This window comes from Poecilia reticulata, chromosome 17 (genome assembly GCF_904066995.2).
Source record: "Poecilia reticulata chromosome 17, P_reticulata-male-v2, whole genome shotgun sequence".
Taxonomy (NCBI): Eukaryota; Metazoa; Chordata; class Actinopteri; order Cyprinodontiformes; family Poeciliidae; genus Poecilia; species Poecilia reticulata.
This window is the reverse complement of record NC_088846.1, coordinates 2,682,711-2,703,463: the sequence shown is the minus strand read 5'-3', so window position 1 is coordinate 2,703,463 and position 20,753 is coordinate 2,682,711. Positions and strand designations below refer to the sequence as shown.

The 20,753-nt window shown below is 39.2% G+C and overlaps 1 protein-coding gene across 6 annotated transcripts in view; it reads left to right on the top strand.

The window, feature by feature from the left end:
• Positions 1-19,566, top strand: part of pik3r2 (phosphoinositide-3-kinase, regulatory subunit 2 (beta)) — a 92,093-nt gene extending 72,527 nt beyond the window's left edge. For 4 of the 6 annotated variants that reach the window (XM_081597945.1, XM_008433459.3, XM_008433458.3 and 1 more), the window contains 13 exons: positions 1,378-1,446; positions 1,792-1,941; positions 2,843-3,053; positions 3,173-3,258; positions 3,342-3,444; positions 4,089-4,187; positions 4,267-4,447; positions 4,544-4,663; positions 9,440-9,582; positions 9,663-9,839; positions 9,935-10,006; positions 10,095-10,265; positions 10,666-19,566. In XM_081597945.1, the coding sequence (XP_081454071.1) occupies positions 1,815-1,941; positions 2,843-3,053; positions 3,173-3,258; positions 3,342-3,444; positions 4,089-4,187; positions 4,267-4,447; positions 4,544-4,663; positions 9,440-9,582; positions 9,663-9,839; positions 9,935-10,006; positions 10,095-10,265; positions 10,666-10,861 (1,686 nt within the window). In that variant the 5' untranslated portion in view covers positions 1,378-1,446; positions 1,792-1,814 and the 3' untranslated portion in view covers positions 10,862-19,566. Of the gene's footprint in view, positions 1-1,377; positions 1,447-1,791; positions 1,942-2,842; positions 3,054-3,172; positions 3,259-3,341; positions 3,445-4,088; positions 4,188-4,266; positions 4,448-4,543; positions 4,664-9,439; positions 9,583-9,662; positions 9,840-9,934; positions 10,007-10,094; positions 10,266-10,665 lie in introns of those variants that run through there. The other 2 variants (XM_008433463.3, XM_081597946.1) reach the window with 2 other exon arrangements.
• The last annotated feature ends 1,187 nt before the right edge of the window (positions 19,567-20,753 follow it).

Sequence of the window (20,753 nt, the reverse complement as noted above, 5' to 3'; positions counted from 1 at the left end):
GCAAAAAGGTCCTTTAAGGAAAAGATTTGTAGCTTTTAAATTAGAGTATATTTAGAGGACACTGTAAAAAGAGTTTTCCAAAATATTTAGTTTGGAACTACTTAAAAGTTTGAGTTGACTTTCTGTAGAATTGAGACAAAGAGATTTTAAATGTTTATTAGAAGAAAATAAGTGATTTGAGTAAGAGTGACTTGAATCTGTTATCTTAAACATACTTAATAAATTTGTTAAATAAAATTAACAAATTGAGTTGGATGATTAGAATATATTGAATTGGTTAAACTTAAATTAAGTTGGATAAACTTAATAAATTAAGTTGGATAAACTTAATTGAATTGCTTGTTACCCATAGAAGCAATTCAATTAAGTTGATTCAACTATTTAGTGTACGTTTTAAGTTAAATGAACACAAAAAGGTAAGTTGGCATAGCAAAAGCAAAATAATTAAATTAATGTAAATAAGTCCATCAGATGAACTTCAGCCCAAAAAACATTTTTTAGAGTGTACTACAGTTAAACAATTCTTCATAAATCATCAATACACATCAAACATACTGGTCAATAGTTCAGTTATTATGGATCAAAAGCAGCTCTAAACAGTATATATTTAGTCTAGATTTAAATGAACTCAGTGTTTTGGCTGTTTTGCAGTTTTCTGGAAGTTTGTTCCAGATTTGTGGTGCATAGAAGCTGAATGGTGCTTCTTAATGTCTGGTCTGCTCTGCCTTCCCCGAACCAGGAGACCTAAGAGGTCTGGAAGGTTAATACAACAGCAGATCTTTAATGTATTCTGATACTAACCCAGTCAGTTATATTATGTTAAATCAGTGATTCTCAAGAAGTGGGACAAAAATAAATAGAAAATTATTTTTAATGACCCTATTATTGATATTTTTACTCAGTTTTAAAGACAAATGCTTCTTGAGAAACAAAAGAAATAGTGTTTAAAACAAAAAACAACAAAGCTGTCTCTGAATTCAAAACAGAAATACCAGAGCTGTGCTGTAGAACTGCCTCTTCCACACACGCTGTGTGCTTTTCACTCCTACCTGTAAGACAGACCTGTCTCCAGGAACTGCCTGAGGTTTGTGTTGTTGTAGATGCAAACTTTCTAAACCCATTTTTTTCAAGCTAGTCGGTCAGAAATACTTTCTGATCTATTAACGTTGTCAAATGACCAGTTTCTCTGTTGAAGCCCTACTGTGTATGCTGCTACATAACCACCAAAGGGAAAACCACATGCCCTGGATCCATCTTTTTTAGAAGATAATATTTTAAACTATTCCAATTCAAGCCATCAGTTTCTCTTCTTCTTGAGCTTATTTCTCTGCTTCTTTCTTTGAACTTTTACTGATGTGTGCTTTCTATTCTTCTTAGGTCTGGACTGCAAAATATTGTACAGAACAGCAAGTACATCAGACAGCTCAGTATACACCCTGAGCACTGGTGAGTACAGTGATTGGATTGGAAAATATATAAATGAATACATACTTACTCAAATCTCATTTTTGGATTTGGGGGTGCACTGATCGCAGTTTTCTGGCTGATCTTTAAAAAGCATGAGCTGCCAATACTAATTTTGAAACTTTTCTGAATATAGCAACAAAGACGCTAAGTTGCAATAGTAATGTTAATATTGTTCCCTGCACAGGAGCAGACGTGACCTGGTGGCCGGGTCATAGAGATTCAATGAAGATGTCACTGAAGCTCTAATATTCTGTCTCATGTTTACCAGTAGTTAGTCATAAACTTCCTTCTTTGATAGTTTCCCTGACATTCTGTCTGCTTCAGAAGGCGATGCTGCTCAGAGTGACATGGGTTTCCTGTCTGAGAGCGTCTTGCGCTACTTGAGAGACCTCCCATCACCTGTCATCCCTGCATGCGTCTATCCGCAACTTCAAATTGCAGCCATGCAGCAGCTGCTTCACCAGCAGTTTCTAGGTGGGTCCCACACTGAGTAGACATGCGGTATATGGTTCTACTGATGAAAGTTCCTAAAGGATAGCTTTTGTATTGTAAAAATATTTTTTGTTTTGGAAAACACCTTCATGTTTTTGAAGTATACAAGGACTCTTCACTCATTCTGCTCAAATGTAATGCACAATTAATTTTATGCATCAACTTATCATAAAATTTGATACATAATGAATTTTACCTACAAAAAGTGGTTAGTGATTTTATTGACTTTTTTTGGGATAATAAGCAACACTGTGCAGCCCTCTTTATCAAATTTTCTAAAGCATTTGATACAGTGAATCATGAGATTTTATTACAGACTTCACTCTATTGACTTGTCAGATCAAACTCTTATGTAGTTTGACAACTGTTTAACTAATAAATTGTAGTATGTTCAAGTAGGAGGTTTAACTTCATCTTGGTGTTCCTCAGTGATCAGATCTTGGGACACTTTTCTTCATTATAAAACAACAGCATTTAAAAGCGCTGGTGATATATACATGCTGGTGATACTGTTTTAGATGGTTCTGGTCTCTTAGTATCTAAAGTGTTTTTAATGAAATAAAGTCAGCTTTAATTTACAAACAAGTCTTTATCACCTTAAACTTGTTTTAAATGCAGATATGTCAAAGATGATGCTGTTTTCTAATGAGTCATTTGAAAGTAAATATCTTCCAGTCATTACTACAGCTGAAGTTCTGGAAATTTTAAAAGTGACACAAAAAAGAGATTTATAATCTCGATAGGATTTTCCTAGTGAAATAAAGGCTAATAATGAAATAATCTTCTGGTAGTTTAAAAATCATTCAGTCAAATATACTTACACAATTAGTAGCTCTACATAAGGCAATTAAGTTTTACTGATAATTGCCTAAATATCTGGCAGATGGAGCTGTTGCTGGTAGCCATGACAGAGAGGTGAGTCTGGTTCTGGAGAACTCCACGGTGGTCCCGCTCCACCATCATCTCACCTTGCAGTATCTGCTCACACATCTGACCAAGGTGCTCCAGGCACAGGCCAGTAACGGCCTGGACACTCACACTCTGGGAAGGATCTTTGGCCCCCTCCTGATTCGGACAAGCCCCTCTGCCCAAGGGTGAGCTCTTTGACCCTGAATTGAAGCTGATCAGTATATTAGATTGGGCCTCTGTGCTACTGTAAGCAAAGGAAAGGAGTTGAGATAGAAGCCAGGCTGACTGATTTGTTGACCTTCAGATATTCATGGGAGGAGGATTTTCCCATCCTAGTGGTGGAGAGGCTGCTGGTGGAGAGAACTGCACAGCAAGACTTCCCTCCTCCTGGTAAACTCTTTATCTTTAGGATCATAAATTGGGATTCCATCAGATTGACCAGCTTTCAATAAGAATTTCTGCTTTTTTTCCAGTTCTTCCAGCGAAACCAACCAAATCAAAAATAACCCCATCAGATATGACGGACACAAGCAGCCTGCTGAACGACGCTGAGTGGTACTGGGGAGATATTTCCAGGTAAGCAAGCCAAACAGATATTCAGTATGTTATTTGACAGATTGACATATTGGTGAAGTCGAAGGAAATTATATATTTTGATATATAAGCTAGCGGTGTTTTTATAAGACTTTTCTATCATTTCCATGGGGCAATATGATGGAGGCTTCTTCTCAGAAAGCTGGTCAGAATTGTTGGAACTTGGATTGAGCTGTTATAGGATTCAACTGACTTAGAGGGGCAGTATTATGGAAAATGTATACAGTAAAAACTTTGTTAAAGGGTTAATAGAGGAGCCATATTGTGATGACTTTATTAAGGTGGAGTTTCAGAAAGAGCAGGAGTTTGACACAGAGGCCCAATTTCAAGTGATAATATGTAAAAGTCAAATTTCTTTTTAAGACCTATTTGATATCTACAGCATTTTTATAACAACTGGAAGTAACACAGTTACTTGATTGTGCTATAAAATGGCACTATGTGCCTGGAAAACAAAGCCTCACCTTCCAGCTGGGCAACAACCTTGAACATACAGCCAGAGCTGCAATAGAATGCCGCATGTTCATGGGCTTAGAGTGGCCCAGTCAAAGTCCAGTCCAATAGAGACTTTGTGGCAGGACTTGAAAACTGATGTTCACAGATCCAACCTGCTTCCATGTCTGCAGAGAGGAGGTGAATGAGAAACTGCGAGACACTCCAGATGGAACCTTTCTGGTGCGAGACGCTTCCAGCAAACTGGAGGGCGAATACACTCTGACTCTCAGGTAGAGCTGCAGAGATACACACACACACATCCAAGGTTCAGTTCCATCCTGTTTATCAGATTTCTGTCTCCCCCTGCAGAAAAGGAGGGAACAATAAACTGATCAAAATTTATCACCAGGAGGGTCGCTATGGCTTCTCAGAGCCTTTGACCTTCCAGTCTGTGGTGGAGCTCATCAATCACTACCACCATGAGTCCCTGGCTCAGTACAACGCCAAACTGGACACCAAACTGCTCTACCCCATCTCCAAGTTCCAGCAGGTTGGTCCATTTGGTGACTGAAGTTTAAAGCAAACATTTAGATTTTCAGCATTGAACCACTGATTTCATCTTCTTCCTCTGCTTTCTGTTGCTCAGCTGGTTAAGGAGAACAGCATAGAGGAAGTGGGAGAGCAGCTCAAGGTCTACCATGAGCAATACCAAGAGAAGAGCCGCGAGTACGACTCTCTGTATGAGGAGTACACTCGCACCTCACAGGTAGCGCTTGTTCAGTGAACTCCAGTGAGTTCCATTATCTTCTACAGATAATGGAACTATGCTCCTGACAAACGCTTACTGAGCTGTTTAGAACATTCTAGCCAAGTAAAATATTCCCCAAGATATAACAAAAAAAGAGAAATATTCTCTCTGAGGTATGAAACCCTCAATAATCCAAAACTTGCTGAAATCACCAGAGGGAATTGGTGTGGCTTAGTAACAGAGTAGCAAACATTATTTCATTCTGTGTTTTGCTCTTACTTCCAGTTGTAAATATATTATTGTGTACAATTTATACAAATTCGGACCAACAAGTTGTAAAATTCTCTAGATTTACTCCAAACAAAGAAAAAAAAGATTTCCCTTATTTACTACAGTGTATAAGTGAATTTAGAATAAAGAAATGGCTAATAATGTCAAGCCTAAAGAATCTGTTGCTTAACGGTAACTGGAAGCACTAAATAAGGCAGATAAAATTGAAGAATTGACTGATAGAACACTTTAGCATACTCCAGGGTTTCCCCCAGTTATCATGTTGGATTTCAGTTTCCTGACCCACATGCAAGTTCACACAACACCAGAGAACACTGTTCAGTGAAAGTTTAATGCATTTCAAAAGGTACAGTCTGATTGTGCTCCAGAGGATGGGTAGGCAGGTCAGCTCAGGTTCTGTTCGGAGAAGGGAGACATTAGTAGGGACCGGAGTTGAGAGATCTTGATTGGTTTAGAGGGATACGCTTACCGTCTTTTGGATGGTGGTTGCACGGAGGGAAAAGGCTAGGATCCGGGAGCTCTCTTGATGATCAGTGATGGAGAGGGAGGAGAGCGGCAGGCGGAGATGTTCGGTCTTGGCAGGAAACGCGCTTGTAGTCCAGACTTGGTTCTTGGCTTGATTCCTTCAGCTCATCGGTTTCTGAGGGAAGACCAAAATATTACTTGAAGTCACTTAAAAACATCCTCAACATGATTTCCGGTTAGACTCTGACCAACAAGTGGGACCATCGAGCGATGAGTGACTGCTCCACTGCTTCTTAAAGGTCCACCAGTCAATCACTCGGAATCCGCTGCCGGTGCGTCAGCCTGTCAGAACTCTCCCCCGAAGATCCTCTATAGGAAAGAGTACCCACACTAACCCGAATCCTAACACCAGTATAGGCCTGGCGACCCGCCACCGCCAGGCTAAGTCTCTCTTGTTTATTTATTTTTTTAGGAAAATAAAATAAAATTTAAAAAATCGGCTGAGACCTGAAGCAGAATATGACTTAGGGGCCCCTTTTGTTGCTAAAAACATCAGCACCTCTAACAACTTCTGTGTTAGATTTAGTGAAACCTAGGACAGGGGGAGTTGTTTAACTGGCAAACCTAAAAAGCAATAAACTATAACTGTAGCTTACTAATTTGTATTTGTGAACAAACGGAGCTGAATCTCAAAGATTAAACTCACATCATCAGATTGTAGCTATGGTAACAAACCAATCTGACTATGAATATTGTTCTTTAAACTTCTACAAAGTAAACTTGCCAGCTCCTTAAAATCTTAAATATAAATGTTAAAAAATTTAAAGTATTTTAATTTATATATGCTAAAACCATTGTGTCAAATTTAACAGCAATGATAATCTCAATAAACAAATGCTACATTTATATATCTGTTGTCTATGTTAAAATATTAGCATTTATGGGACCCCTGAAGCTCTGGAGGGCCTGATGGAGCCGCTGACTTATTTTGTATTTGACAGAAGTGGACATAATTGATATTTATTTTAATTGTATTTTTTGATTAGTTGTTTTTAAGGCTAGTTGTGGGTTTATATAGCAGTTCACTGATGATGTTTTCCCATAACATATAATTAGCCAGTGATATTTTTACTTTTATTGTCTACTTAACATCTTTTAATACAAAAACACGATGGACTGCCAGTGGACCGCCTCGGCGCCCTGACTACCGGGCTTAGCAAGTTTTCTAGGGGAAACCCTGTACTCCTTGTGTGAAACAGTGTTATCAGGTGACAGATATCACCTGATAACACTAATACACACCTGTCCACCTGTTGCATTTGTGCTTTTATAGTTTTTCAGTTTTCTCCATGCAAAACAACCCAAAACTGTCGACTACCAGTTAATTTACAATCATAATTTTGATAATTGTTTCAAATTTTACATCTTTCTCATTAACTATATTATCTTGTCAAATCAGTGTAACCCCAGATAGCACAGAATGATTGAAACAACATTGAATCAATGTCAGCCAGAAACATTGAATCAACGTTGAATGCTGACATTGAAACAACATTGAAAGTGGTCGGTGACTTGTATGTTGAATCAACGTTAGGGTTTCAACCATAACTGACATTATATAAATATTGATTCAACCATCATTTGTATGTCAATTTACATGCATATTTGTGTTGATATTGCATTGAATCATTTAGGAATCAACATTGATTCAACCTTCATCTGAATGTGGTTCTGCACACATATTTCTGTTTATTTTACATTGAATCAATGTTGATTCAACACTCATTTGATTGTGGATCTGGATGCATATTTGTGTTGATTCTACATTGAATCAGTCAGGAATCAACGTTGACTCAACCATCATCTGAATGCGGATCTACATGCAGATTTGGGTTGATTTCATATTGAATGAAAGCTAAGGATTTATGTACATTTTTAGGTCTGATAGGTCTACATAACATACCACTAAAAGTTTCTTCACTGGTGTTAAACACAATATCATTGGCAGATGATGGGTAAACTGTGTACAAAAGTTTAAAAATGACTTTGGTTTTTAGGGGAGGAGAGTGGAAAGGGGGGAGGAGATTGAGGGGTAGATGGGCCCAGGAGAGGGGTGGGTGGTGGGGGGAAAGGGGTGTGTGTAGAGGGGTGTGAAAAACAGCTTACATTGATTGAACATTTCATTTTAGCAAAACCCCGTTAATCAGACATCAATTAAAATCATGTATGCCCAATTAGGGAAATGTCTAAACTTGCAGGGCTTGGAGGACCAGTGCTGAAACACACTGGATTCACTTTGACTTTACTTGAAATAATTAAGTGCAATACGTTTGTATCCCTTGTCTGACACAATGACTCAAGCTAACAGGGACAGATTCCCTGGTAGGCCACCGTGGCTCTGTGGGTAGCGCAGTTGTCTTGTGATCGGAAGGATGATGGTTCGATTCCAGCTCCCTCCTGCCACATGCCAATGTGACCCCTGGGCACTTAACCCCAACTGATCTGTGCATTAAATAAATGTGTGAATGTGACTCTAGTGTAAAGTGCTTTCATTGGTCAAAATGACTGGAAAAGTGCTATGTAAGTTTATTTACCATTTTTGAAGTAAACTAAATGATTTGAGTAAGACTGACTTAAATCTGTTATCTTAAACATACTTAATACATTTGTTAAAAAATATATTAACAAATTGAGTTGGATGATTATAATATATTGAATTGGTTAAACTTAATAAATTAAGTTGGATAAATTTAATAAATTCAGTTCGATAAACTTAATTAAATTGCTTGTTACCTGCAGAAGCAATTCAATTAAGTTGGTTCAACTATTTTCTTTTTAGAGTGTGTTTTATAGTTGATCCACCGTCAGTTGTTGACATCAACCATACATGCAACCTTTGTGATAATAATTCAACATTGAATTAACATCTTTTGCCAACAAGCCAACAGCGAAGCAGCTGTGTGGTTGGGCCATCCCACTCATGCAAATGGTGGGGGTGGACCGCTCCACTCCTTGTAGTAAGTTGTAGATGTTTTTGTGTCAATATATCCCACGCAAACAGTCAATGAGAATTATTATGAACAAGTTAGAAATGTACAGAAAGGAATCAGCACCGACTATCCTCTACAGTGCTCAATTTAAAACATAACCCCCGCTCAGTAATAAAATGTTCTGACCCAGAGCACGGATAAGGGGGAGAGGAGGGGAAGTGGTGCAGCAAAACAGCTGACATTGATGAGATGTTGATCAGACAAATGCATTTCAGTCATTAGATTTCAACGACAAAACAACATTGATTCAATGACACAGTTTCAACGTTAGTTACTTGGCTAAAGGTGGATGGTTGTTTGATGGTTGATCCACCGTCATTTGTCGACTTCAACCAAAAATCAACCATTAATCAGACCTCGACATTTCAGTCATCAGATTTCAACATTGATTTAATGACACAGTTTCAACGGTTTGATTGGATGGTTGTTTGATGGTTGATCCACCGTCATTTGTTGACTTCAACCTAACATCAACGATTCTAACTATTTTTCAACGTTGATTTAACATCGCGTGCTATCTGGGACCTTTATGAGAACTCCATTTAGAGTAACCACTAGCAATTATTTTCTGTTCAGTCATTCAAACAGAACAGCAAAGATTTATTTAGTTTATTTGATTACGTATGCGCTACAATCCGGTTACTATAGCAACACACATCGTAGCAGTTTTCTGTCAGTCACCTGTCAACACCAGGAGAGGCTGGTTTCATTTGTAGATTTATAATTGTACTGACATTTATGCAAGGCAACAACAAAACACCATCATTTCCTCCTCATCTTTGAGTGACGGTAAACCTTTGTGATGTATATGTGTAGAATTAAGGGATGGATGAGGACTTAGTGACCCTTCTAACAGCCAGAGAAACAGTAGTGACTCCAGAACTTTTCCTGGCATTTCAGCTGAAGACTTGAAATCATTGTGTGGTGGAAAATTTCAATCATTCTGAAGTTGTAGCTGTTTGCAATACTGGTTTAACACTTCCTGCAGGAGCTGCAGATGAAGCGAACAGCCATTGAAGCCTTCAATGAAACCATCAAGATCTTTGAAGAACAGTTTGAGACCCAGGAGAAATACAGCCGAGAGTCTTTGGAGCGATTCCAAAGAGAGGGCAATGAGAAGGAAATTCAAAAGTATGTTCAGACTTGCATTCTTATTCATCCTCATCCAGCTTGTGGTTTTAGGCAACAATTGTGATATTTTTTCAAATCAGGATTCAGAGCAACTCTGAGCGTTTGAAGTCCCGCGTGAAGGAAATCCATGACAGCAAGCGAAAACTGGAGCAAGACCTGAAGGAGCAGGTGTCTGACAACAGAGAGATTGACAAGAAGATGAACAGCCTCAAGCCAGATCTCATGCAGCTTCGCAAGATCAGGGACCAGTACTTAATGTAAGCACCAGCTCTCTTCTGGCCAATGAGGGCATGCAGGAGACACACATACTGCAGACACGCTCAGCAGCCTTTGGGGGGTTTCTGTTTTTCAGATGGTTGACACAGAAGGGAACAAGGCAGAAGAAGATCAATGAATGGCTGGGCATAAAGATCGATGCTGATGAGTAAGTGTTCCAGCTCAGATCTGGATGCTTAGTAAAACCAGCCATTAAGAGTGGCACTACAACACTAACGCTTGACTTTTTTGTTCAGCTCCTATTCTCTGGAGGAAGATGACAGCTCACCTCACCATGACGATTGTACCTGGTATGTAGGTGACATCAGGCGCTCCCAGGCGGAGGAAATGTTGAGAGACAAATGTGATGGAACCTTTCTCATCAGGGAAAGCCAATCACAGAAGGGCTCTTATGCCTGTTCTGTTGTGTAAGTTTGTGTTCTTCTAAATAAGAATGGATTTCACATCCTTGATCTGACACTGAGATCCAGTGTACTATCACATTAAAGTACAAAAAAAATTATGACAAAATGTGAAACACCTGGGTGGACCTAGCCTCGCCTTCAAGATTCAGCTCCTCCTGTAAGATGCGGTTTCCAAGCTTCTGCCTCACAGAGCAGCCCTCCCCCATGACTCCCTCATAGTTGATTATGCTATAAAATGCTACTATGTGCCTGAAAAACACATAATGCTGTCCCTTGAAATACTTATCAGGCACAAAAATCTTTTATGAATCTTTTATACTGGGAACCTAGAAACTGCTTGAGTTTAGTGCTCCTGTACTGCACCGTTACTGTAACCTGGTAATAACTCTGCTCTTCCTTTCAGTGTTGATGGCGACACAAAGCACTGCGTCATCTACAAGACACGCACAGGTTATGGATTTGCTGAGCCCTACAATCTGTACTCGTCTCTCCAAGAGCTGATACTCCACTACAAAAACGTCTCCTTGGCCCAACACAACGACCATCTGAATGTAAATCTAGCTTATCCAGTCTTGGCCCGCTCCCAGAACCTGAAGTAGAACCAGCAGCCCAGATGATCTGTAGATTTACCAGCAGTGGGGCACCGAGCCTCTGGAGTCCAGGACAGTGTCAACTGTTTCAGGGAAAGAAGTGTATTTTTGTTTGGAACCTGAAACATCTATAGTTCCCTAACAGAACCCAGTCCATTAAAAAACACTCCTCCCAAAAAGCACATCACTACTGACACAGAGCTACTGGCTGAGAGAGTAAAAGTGAGCCTCTACATTAGCCAGTCACAGCTCTACTGGGTAAAATCTACAAAAGGCCCCAAACATCCACAGGAAGGTAGACTGGACACAGAGATGTTAGAGACAACATGTGTTAAAGGAGAACAAAATAAGCACAAACAAGTCTTTTTAAGGCTGCACAAAAGAGATGGAAAGAGCATGTAGTGAAACTATTGGAAATATTGAACTTTTTTTTGTTTTTGTTTTTTTTTGTCTTGAGCACAAAGTATCTGTGTTTAAACAAATGTCCTATGTGTAAACTCCAGACTTTCTGGAAACACAGACAAAAGTATGCTTTTTAACTCCATAAAGGAATGGCTGCTCACTTCCCACCTGAAGCCACCGTCAGCCACCTGAGAGGATCCAGCAGGTCGGGGCTGGGCTGTGGGTTTTTAAGGGTTTTACCTTCCAGAAGCACACAGGAATAGTACTGAGTGACCACAAGCTTCTGTCACTTTACATTTTAAGGGTTGAAAGGAGAGGACTGGGAATAATAACAATGTGGCTACAGCTTTAAAAGATATACAGGCAGGTATATTTTTTATAGACTCATTTATTTCCATCTGCTTTGCTGTGTGGCTCTCTCATTAGGTCTCTTTTTGAACTAATGAGGAAAAAAAACATTAAACGATGATTAGGAGCAAATGCAAGGTACATATTTGCTATTTTGTCAATGGCAGAATATACATTTTGAATCACAGTACGCTAGATTGTGAGGTACATTTACAAACACAGTTCTATGATTCAGGTGTGCTGCATCTGACGCCTCTTCCTGTTTTTCCTCCTCTAATACTGTAGCACCCGTAGCTATTGACACTCTGCACTGTTAGCACTAACAACTTCTTTTGCGTGTAGATTCACTGCGGTACCAGCGCTTGTTGAGTATCGACCTCTGTGATTCTTCTACCATCGGTACTGAATTAGTTTCCTGTAAAGTTGGAATAGACTCCCAGTGGTGTAATCCCCTCTCAGATAAACAGAGTTTATGATGGTACATCTCTGCTGCACCTGACTGTTCATTTAATCTGATGCTTTTCATCTGATTCAAACCTGGAGAACATTAATGTACAAAAAAGAGAGAAAAGAAGGCAGTAATATATGTTGTGTACAGTATATTTTAGACACACATGCTTTAGATGTATGTGACTTTATAGAGTTCCCTAGTTTCCTTTATGTTTTCAGAAAATTTGTTGTTTTCTTAGGTTCTGTTTGAGGATTTGGATGATCTGTCAAATGTCAGGAAGTGTTCTCATGTAGCACAACAGGAATAAAAGAACACATCCTTTTGCCATTCAGCTAAGAGATTACCCGCTATGACGTGTATGGAGGTCTTCATTTGTTTTTGTTTTGTTTTTTTTAATTGGACAAATGGTTGAAAATCATTTGTGTGGTACTCCAGGCACACTAAATTTTAGATTGAGGATCCATCTCCAGATCAGTCCATGTCTACTTTTCTGTACTGTGGCTTTGATCTCCTCTTACTGTTTCTGTGTGCGTTTGGCTCAAGGGACTAATTGTTGTCACCACCATCGCTTTTAAATGACAGTTGTACAGATACAGAGATATGCAGTTCCTTTTGTGGTCAGTGGAGGCACTGCAGAGACAAGTTACAAGGCTGCTTTTAAATTTGATTCTCAGACACAAATCTTTCATAATTTCTTACACAAATGACTGAGAATGGTAAAATATATATTTTTGTAACCTGGAGCAGACCAGTCGTTTATGATCGAGTGTTTAATACTCTTTGCTTCATGTGTTTTTGTCAGGGTTAGAAATGTTTCCAATATGCGATCTTCACCAGTGTTCTGCTCCTAACAGCAGGCGAAGAGGTGGCATCAGAAGTTGTTTGTGAAGACCTTTGCTTCGAACTTGAGCACAGCTCTTTGAGTGTCGCCGCTTACTGAGCTGAATTGACCCTGGGAAGCTCAAATTAAGATGGATCCATTGTACTATAGAGTCATTTGCATAGTTGTTTGTACGGCGTAGATCCCAGGAATGAAAGCAGAGGCAGCAGCCAAGCTTCTGGTTAGAGGTCTACAGTGCTGAGGGAGTGCCTTCTGTTATCCTGAGGGGTTTGTGTTGTGCTTGTTGTCACCATTAGATGGTGCCATCGCCACCATGTTGTCGTGTCACACATTTGCCATATCTAAGGTTAAGGAATATCTGGCAAATGAGCCTAGTTGTTGTGTGTATGTGTAGTGGAGAGAATGACCGGCTTTGCTGTAACATCTGAGGTTTTTACATCCTTTTTTGTTCAGTTGCAGCTGTACAGTAGCTTGGTTCTCTATCGTTGTGTACTAAAGCTTTGGGTTTTTTCTATAACTATCTGGAATGAAACACAGATGAGTTAGAAATGTGAACAGTATCCATTTTTAGCCTTATGCAGTTCTTTGCTAGCCTCCCAAGTTCCAGCAATATTCTTTTTTTTTTCTTGGATATCTTGAAGTGGGTTGTGTGAAGTACATGTGACAGCAAAGGACTGACCTGACATAAACAAGCAGCAGCAACATCCCAGTTTGGAGAATAAATAAAAATGGTTCTATATGTCAAATATATATCTTATAAGCTCAGCATTGGTGAGAATAAACTGCCTTGCATGCATTTCTTTAAATTTTATCCTTCTATCAACAATTAACGTAACTATCCAATACCCACGAAGAGTCAAAAAAATTTGAATGATTTAAAAAGACGTTTCTTGCCTTGTTCTTGTTTGACTGAAAATTCTCTGGAGTCTTCTTCATTTTTCTGAGTACAATAATGCTGATTCAAATTTTATTTCTTAAAATATGAACCTCTCCTTTTCAAAGTTATTAGAAAGCTATACTCAGTAAATAAATACGTATATCTAGATTTTTCATTTTGTTAAGCTCTGACCTTCTATAGCCAATTAATGCTACTTTTGATGTCTCTTGATTCACTATAAATGAACTACATATATTTCTACTTCTTGGATGAACTGACAGTTTGACTGTCTTCACAATAAAATTTTCATTTTTAAATAAAACCAGGATTACCAATAATCAGCTTTGCGTTTGTTTGTGAAATATAGAAATGCATAATGTCATCCTTCAGTATGAGCAAAACCCAACTAAAAAGAATTCTCCCAAATGAGATTTCTAAGACAAATTGTAGACCACTAAGTTTAGTTTGATTTTCTCACATATTCAGTATATATAACATATATTTAGACAAATCATTTAATCTTCAAAGTCCTTTGAAAATATGCAGAAAGACAATAACACATTAATTTTTTGTTTATTTATTGAAATGTTCACCAATATTATTGCATATGGCATGTTTTCCTAATATCATGCAGCCCTGCTTACTAGGTCTTCTTCCTCCAGCAACAACTTCCACTCTGAAAAGTGTTGTCAGTGAAGTCTGTTAGTGATATGGTGCACTCTCCTTTCTGGTCACCAGCTGATTGTTCCATGCTTCTCTACTTAGACATCACCATGACTTAAGAACTCCTTTGAACTCTCTCAATTGACATCTCCAAAGGCTGCCTCTGCTGGCACATACATAAGGTGACTAACGAAGCTGGAACAATGCCTACAAACAAAAAAAGTAGCACCCACTTTCAAAGAAAAAGCACAGATGAAATTCATTTTATACAATCCATTCTGTGTATGGATCAGGGTCAACCAAAACGCCTTGTGGTCCAATGGTTTACATTTGCAGCAGTGGAGTAAATGCAGAAATCAAAATGTAAGACATTTTAGTTGTTAGTTCACTTACTCTGCTGGTGGCTCCCAGTTCAATAACGGGTCACAAATCTTCTGGTTCTTGACTTACTAAATCCAGTGTTTTGATGTGAGCTGCAGACAGATGGGGCATCTCGAAGCTCAGTCTCTCCCTGAATTGACACACTAATCACATCCTGAGTCACCTCCTCTGTACATTGCTGCAATAAATCATTTATCTCCAGTGGCATGCGAGAGAGGCCATCTGCATTCATATTGTATTTGCCTGGTCGATATTTAATGGTGAAATTGAAATCTGCAAGTTGGGCAACCCACCTATGACCTGTGGCATTTAACTTGGCTGTGGTGAGAATATAGGTCAGTGGATTATTATCTGTATATACAGTGAAGTGAGGTGCATGGTACAGATAATCTCTGAATCTTTCACATATTGCCCACTTAAGTGCTAGGAATTCCAATTTTCCTGAATGCATGTGATAATTTTTCTCAGGTGGGGTCAATGTTCTAGATCCGTACCCGATGATAACCATTTTGTTATTTTGTCTCTGATATAGAACTGCTCCCAACCCTACCTGGGAAGCATCAACATGCTTCCCAGGTAGGGTGCACCCAACCAACCTCCATGGAAGGAGGTTGGTTGGGTGAGATCTTGATACCTAAGGATGGGAGGCTCAGTGAGTTTGTCAATGAGTGTGTTTAATGTCTCTTGATGGTTCTGTGTCCAGTGAATGGGAGTGTTTGATGGGAGGTTACCTTTATTTCTTGCAGTGCTGATGTTCCGCCTGGCCTTATGGTTTCATGATGGTGAATTTTTAGGTTGATTTTCAGGTGGACTGACCAGAAGCTGGTCAGTCCAGGTTTAGCTATTCTTGAGAAGTTTGGTATGTATGTTAGGAGATAAATCCCAGCATTTTTCTCAGATCTCCTACAGTTGGGGTTCTCTCCTTCAAAGCTTGAACTGGTGCCACTTCTTCCGGATCAATCATGTAGCCCTCACCAGAGACAAGACGTCCCAGAAATCTCACTTTTCTTTTGAACACCACACACTTCTTTGGGCACAACTTCATGCCATGCTTCTGGTATCTTTGCAACACAGTTCTCATGTGGTTGAGATGAGCCTCAAAACTTGGGCTGTGAACTAAATTATTATCCAGATAGGGCTGGCATATCACATCCCTTAAGCCAACCAGACATTTATCCATGCTTCTTTGGAACTCTGCTGGGGCAGCACTCAAACCGAAGGGGATTCTGATCCACTGGTACAGACCCCATGGTGTTATGAAAGCAGTTAAGGGCTGACTTTTCTCATCCAGAAACCCTTGACTTCCCCTGATCCAATACACAGAACCAGGAGCTACCAGTGAGAGAATCAAGCATGTCTTGAATCCAGGGAATGGGGTCAGGGACAGATTTTCTGTTTAATTCCCAGTAGTCACAGCACAACCTCAGAGCCCCATCTTTCTTGCTCACACACACCACTGGTGATGCATATGGGGAGGTTGACTGAGTTATCCAGCCTCTATTCAGTAGATCTTGAAGGTATTCTTTAACTTCCTGATGTAATGGCTTGGGAACTGACATATGTTTTCTTCACTGGAGTGGTGTCATACAGAGTGATGTGAAGTTTCAGGGAGGGAATTAAACCTATGTCACCTTCATCATAAGCGAATGCATGACACTCTTCTCTCAGTATCTGTCTCACAGTCTGTCTTTGGCTTTCCGTTAAGTGGCTGAGGTCAACTGAGGATCCCACCGTATTGGCTTCTGTTTTTCTGCTTTGCTGTTGCTAATCAGAGACTTTGTTCTGGGTTGAAGTGTCATCTTTATGTTGTTCACCATCAGTGATGTTCAACTGTTGCGCATTTACAGTATAAGCTGTCTTTACTGCTACTAGATACCCCAGGACTGCACGCTGATACAGAGTAACATTATACTTATGTTGGAAATTGGGACTGATACAAATCCTGACCTTTCTGTATTAACAGTCATGAGACCCTCCTCAACACTGACACCCTCTGGCAGTACTGATTCCTCCAAGGGAACAAAAAGAAGATCCTCCCCTCTGAACTGAGCTCCAGTATTCACTTTAACATGTATGATGGTGATTTGCTCAGCTGCTAACTTAATTTGACTTCTCCTTGTGTTCACAAAATCCACATCAACCTGGCTATCTGATGTCTGAATTAGTTTGACCATTGTCTCTGCAGTTTGGACATTACACCAAAGGCCACACACACATTTTGGATGACTTCAGGTTTTCTGTGTTGAAGTGTGTTGTCTCCTAGCACTTCCTCTATAACACTGTAGCCAATTATTGGCTATTGTGCCACACTGGAGTCACTTGACACAAGAACTGGTACCAACAGGGGTTCTGCTGAGAGCGAGTCTTTACCCAGTCTAAATTCCACTTCCGCCCAACCCAGAAAAGGAATTTGTGTCTGATTTGCTGCAAGCCCAATAAGTGTATTCACCTCCAGAAGTTCATTCAGAGGTCTAACTCGCTGGTGTGGTAAGTGTAATTGTCTTCATTCTTCATTAATGAGACATGCCTCAGCACCAGTGTCCCATAATACTTCTATTGGAGTGGCACAGCCAGTAATGAACAATGCATCTCTTACCTATGAGGTTCAGAAGTTTTTCTCTGCTCCGTGGATTCATGTAGTAAGGTGTTGGGGTAGGTGAAAGTTCTGTATAGGAACTTGGTTTGTTTGTGGTGGGACTGAGTGTTTTGTGTGGGGGTACATTTTTTCCTTCAGTTCTATAGCTCTAAATAGGAAGTTCTGTGCCGATTCTTTTGGATCTTGTAAAATGTTCATCAGCTGATGAAGGAGGTCAGAGGAAGAGTCAACTTTCTCTCTCAGGTGGAGCCCTGGGCTTATGGCATGTATGACTGCTTCCAGGATCTCAGTCTTTGAATATCCTTTCCTCTGCCCAGATTCATTTTGATTGATCAGGCTCGTATAGGGCAATTTATCCCTCTGACCAGCTTCTCCAATCTGCCCACAAATCCGAAACTCCCACCTGAGGGTCACTTCTGGTATTTGAGGTGATGGAGCACAGTGTGATTCAGTCTCCTCCATATGCACCATCATACTCAGTTTCTTCTATAAAACCCCAATTTCCTCCTCTATACGCTGTCGGGCTTTGTTATGTTCCTCCCGCAATTCCTTGTACTTGACTTTTAGTAAGTTTAATTCACCTTTGTCAGCTTGTGTCTGTTCTGGTGTTCCGGTCTTGTGCGAAATTCTGTTCCCCCATGAAAACATGTTCCCCCTGTGCCGGGAGCACGCATTGCAGCCAGAGAGGTGGATCCGGCGGATCTGACCATTTTCAAGGCGCTTCTGATCGATTTCTCGGTAAAAACTACTCATATAATCATGTCAGTGGTGTAACTTTCAGTTTAATCGGCAGCTATCAAAATAAAAATACATACATAAATAAACGAAGTCTTGTGTGGAGGTCTTTTTACGCTGTTTTGTTATTTTAACTTTGGCAAACAATGATCAAATGTCACCAAATCCACAAGATTTGTTGTTGATGATGAGAAGAATCAACGCAGTTAAAGACTTGCTGGTAAATTAATTTGTTTTCATTTTATGTAGGGGGAACAGATTATTTCAGGCGGCTGAAAGAGCTAAAATATGTTGTTCCGCCCTCCTAACTTTGACAAATACAGAGCAACTGTTATCAAAATCACAGGGTTTATTGTTGATAGTGAGAGGATTAAACACAGTTAAAGATTTGCAGGTAAATTTGTTTCCATTTTATAGAGGGGGAACAGATTATTTCAGGCAGCTGAAATATCCATTCTCTCCTCTTCCCCCATAACTTTGGGAAATAAAAAGTAACTTTTCAAATTCTCAAAAATTATGTGTGATAGCATACTAGACATTTCCTTAATCCAGTAATCTGTCATATTTTACATTAGAACGGGATTTACCAAAAAGTCTACACTGATCTTTTCTGTAAGTCTTTATTTTTGTGCCCTGCTATAAGCCAGCTTCCCTCCTCTTGTACCAGAAATGAAAAATTATAAATGCACAATACGTGTTGGAAACCTATGTTTGTTGGAAACCTATGTTTGTTGACTGATTTGTCAGGTTTAAGAGACAAAAGCTGAAAAAAGATAAATTCTCTTTGCGTTTAAAACACAAAACAGACCTCCACACAAGACCTCGTTTATTTACTTATGTATTTTTATTTTGTAGCTCCCGATTAAACTAAAAGTTACAATACTGATATGATTAGTTTTTATCGAGAAATCGATCAGAAGTGCCGTGAAAATGGTCAGATCCGCCGGATTCACCTCTCATGCTCCCGACGCAGGGGGAACAGATTTTCACAAGGGAACAGAATTTCAATCGGCATTTCTCCCTCAGATACGGTTCCCACTGCATCTTCTTGCCGCTCCGCCCCGTCCACGCGGCAAAAATACGCGCGTGCTCGTGATGAGCACTGAGAAAACACGCGCGTAGCAAGCACTCTTGTTCGGCGCACTTATCTGGGGAACTACGGACACCGTGAAAGCTCAAACAACATGCTTCAGCAAAGTTGTCACACTTTCTTCACGTTTTTGCGCGAAATTAATAATAATACTAATACTACTACTAATAATAATAAATAAATATATGTTATATTTATAATAATTATACCATACCAACTTAATTATAAGTTGGTATGGGGTTCCGTATATATATATATATATATATATATATATATATATATATATATATATATATATATATATATATATATATATATATATATATATATACTGCTCAAAAAAATAAAGGGAACACTTAAACAACACAATATAACTCCAACACTTAAACAACACAATATAACTCTAACTAAATCAAACTTATGTGAAATCAAACTGTCCACTTAGGAAGCAACACTGATTGACAATCAATTTCACCTGCTGTTGTGCAAATGGAATAGACAACAGATGTAAATTATTGGCAATTATATTTCATTCATTCAGATCTAGGATGTGTTATTTTGAGTGTTCCCTTTATTTTTTTGAGCAGTTCATATATATATATATATATATATATATATATATATATATATATATATATATATATATATATATATATATAATTTATTATTATTAATAATAATTTCACGCAAAATCGTAAAGAAATTGTGACAACTTTGCCGAAGGATGTTGTTTGAGCTTTCACGGTGTCCGTAGTTCCCCAGATAAGCGCGCCGAACAAGCGTGTGCTTGTGATTTGGGGCGGAGCGGCAAGAAGATGCAGGGGGGACCATATCTGATGGGGAAACGCGGATTGAAATTCTGTTCCTTTGTGAAAATCTGTTCCCCCTGCGTCGGGAGCATGAGCATCAAGCAATATGTTGTATTGAGTCCGTAACATTTTTATTTAATAATTGTTACAAAGTAACTCAGTTAGCAGTGTCGCTACAAAGCCATTAGAAAAAAAGACACATCCGTTCCACACCCGTCTCCTAGCAACAGCAGAGTGATACTGCCCCCCTCCGCAACCGCGTCAAATTGCAACAGAACTAGTAAATAACACACACACACAAACACAAAACAGTATTAATTTACATTGACTATTTCATCAAAAAGGCCTGTGTGCCACATTCTCTTTACTAGGATGGTGATTACTGTTGTCTACTGAAGGTATTACAGGTAACTGACTGCTCATAAGTACTTTACGCATGAATAGAACCCCCATGATGCATGCAGCCTTCCTCAGCCTTTTACTTTATACGCTTTGTGAGCAGAACATTTTCTTAGTTTAGTTTGATGGACCAACACTTTGACTGCACGTTTACTTCTGTACACACAGTCCAGCACTCTGAAACTAACACACAGCAGATAGGCTTTATCAGTAGTGTGATTTACTTCACAGTGTTATATACACAATATATTTCAAGTAACATACATTTCTTTTTTTTGTATTGGAGCATACAGTATGTGCTTTTTACTG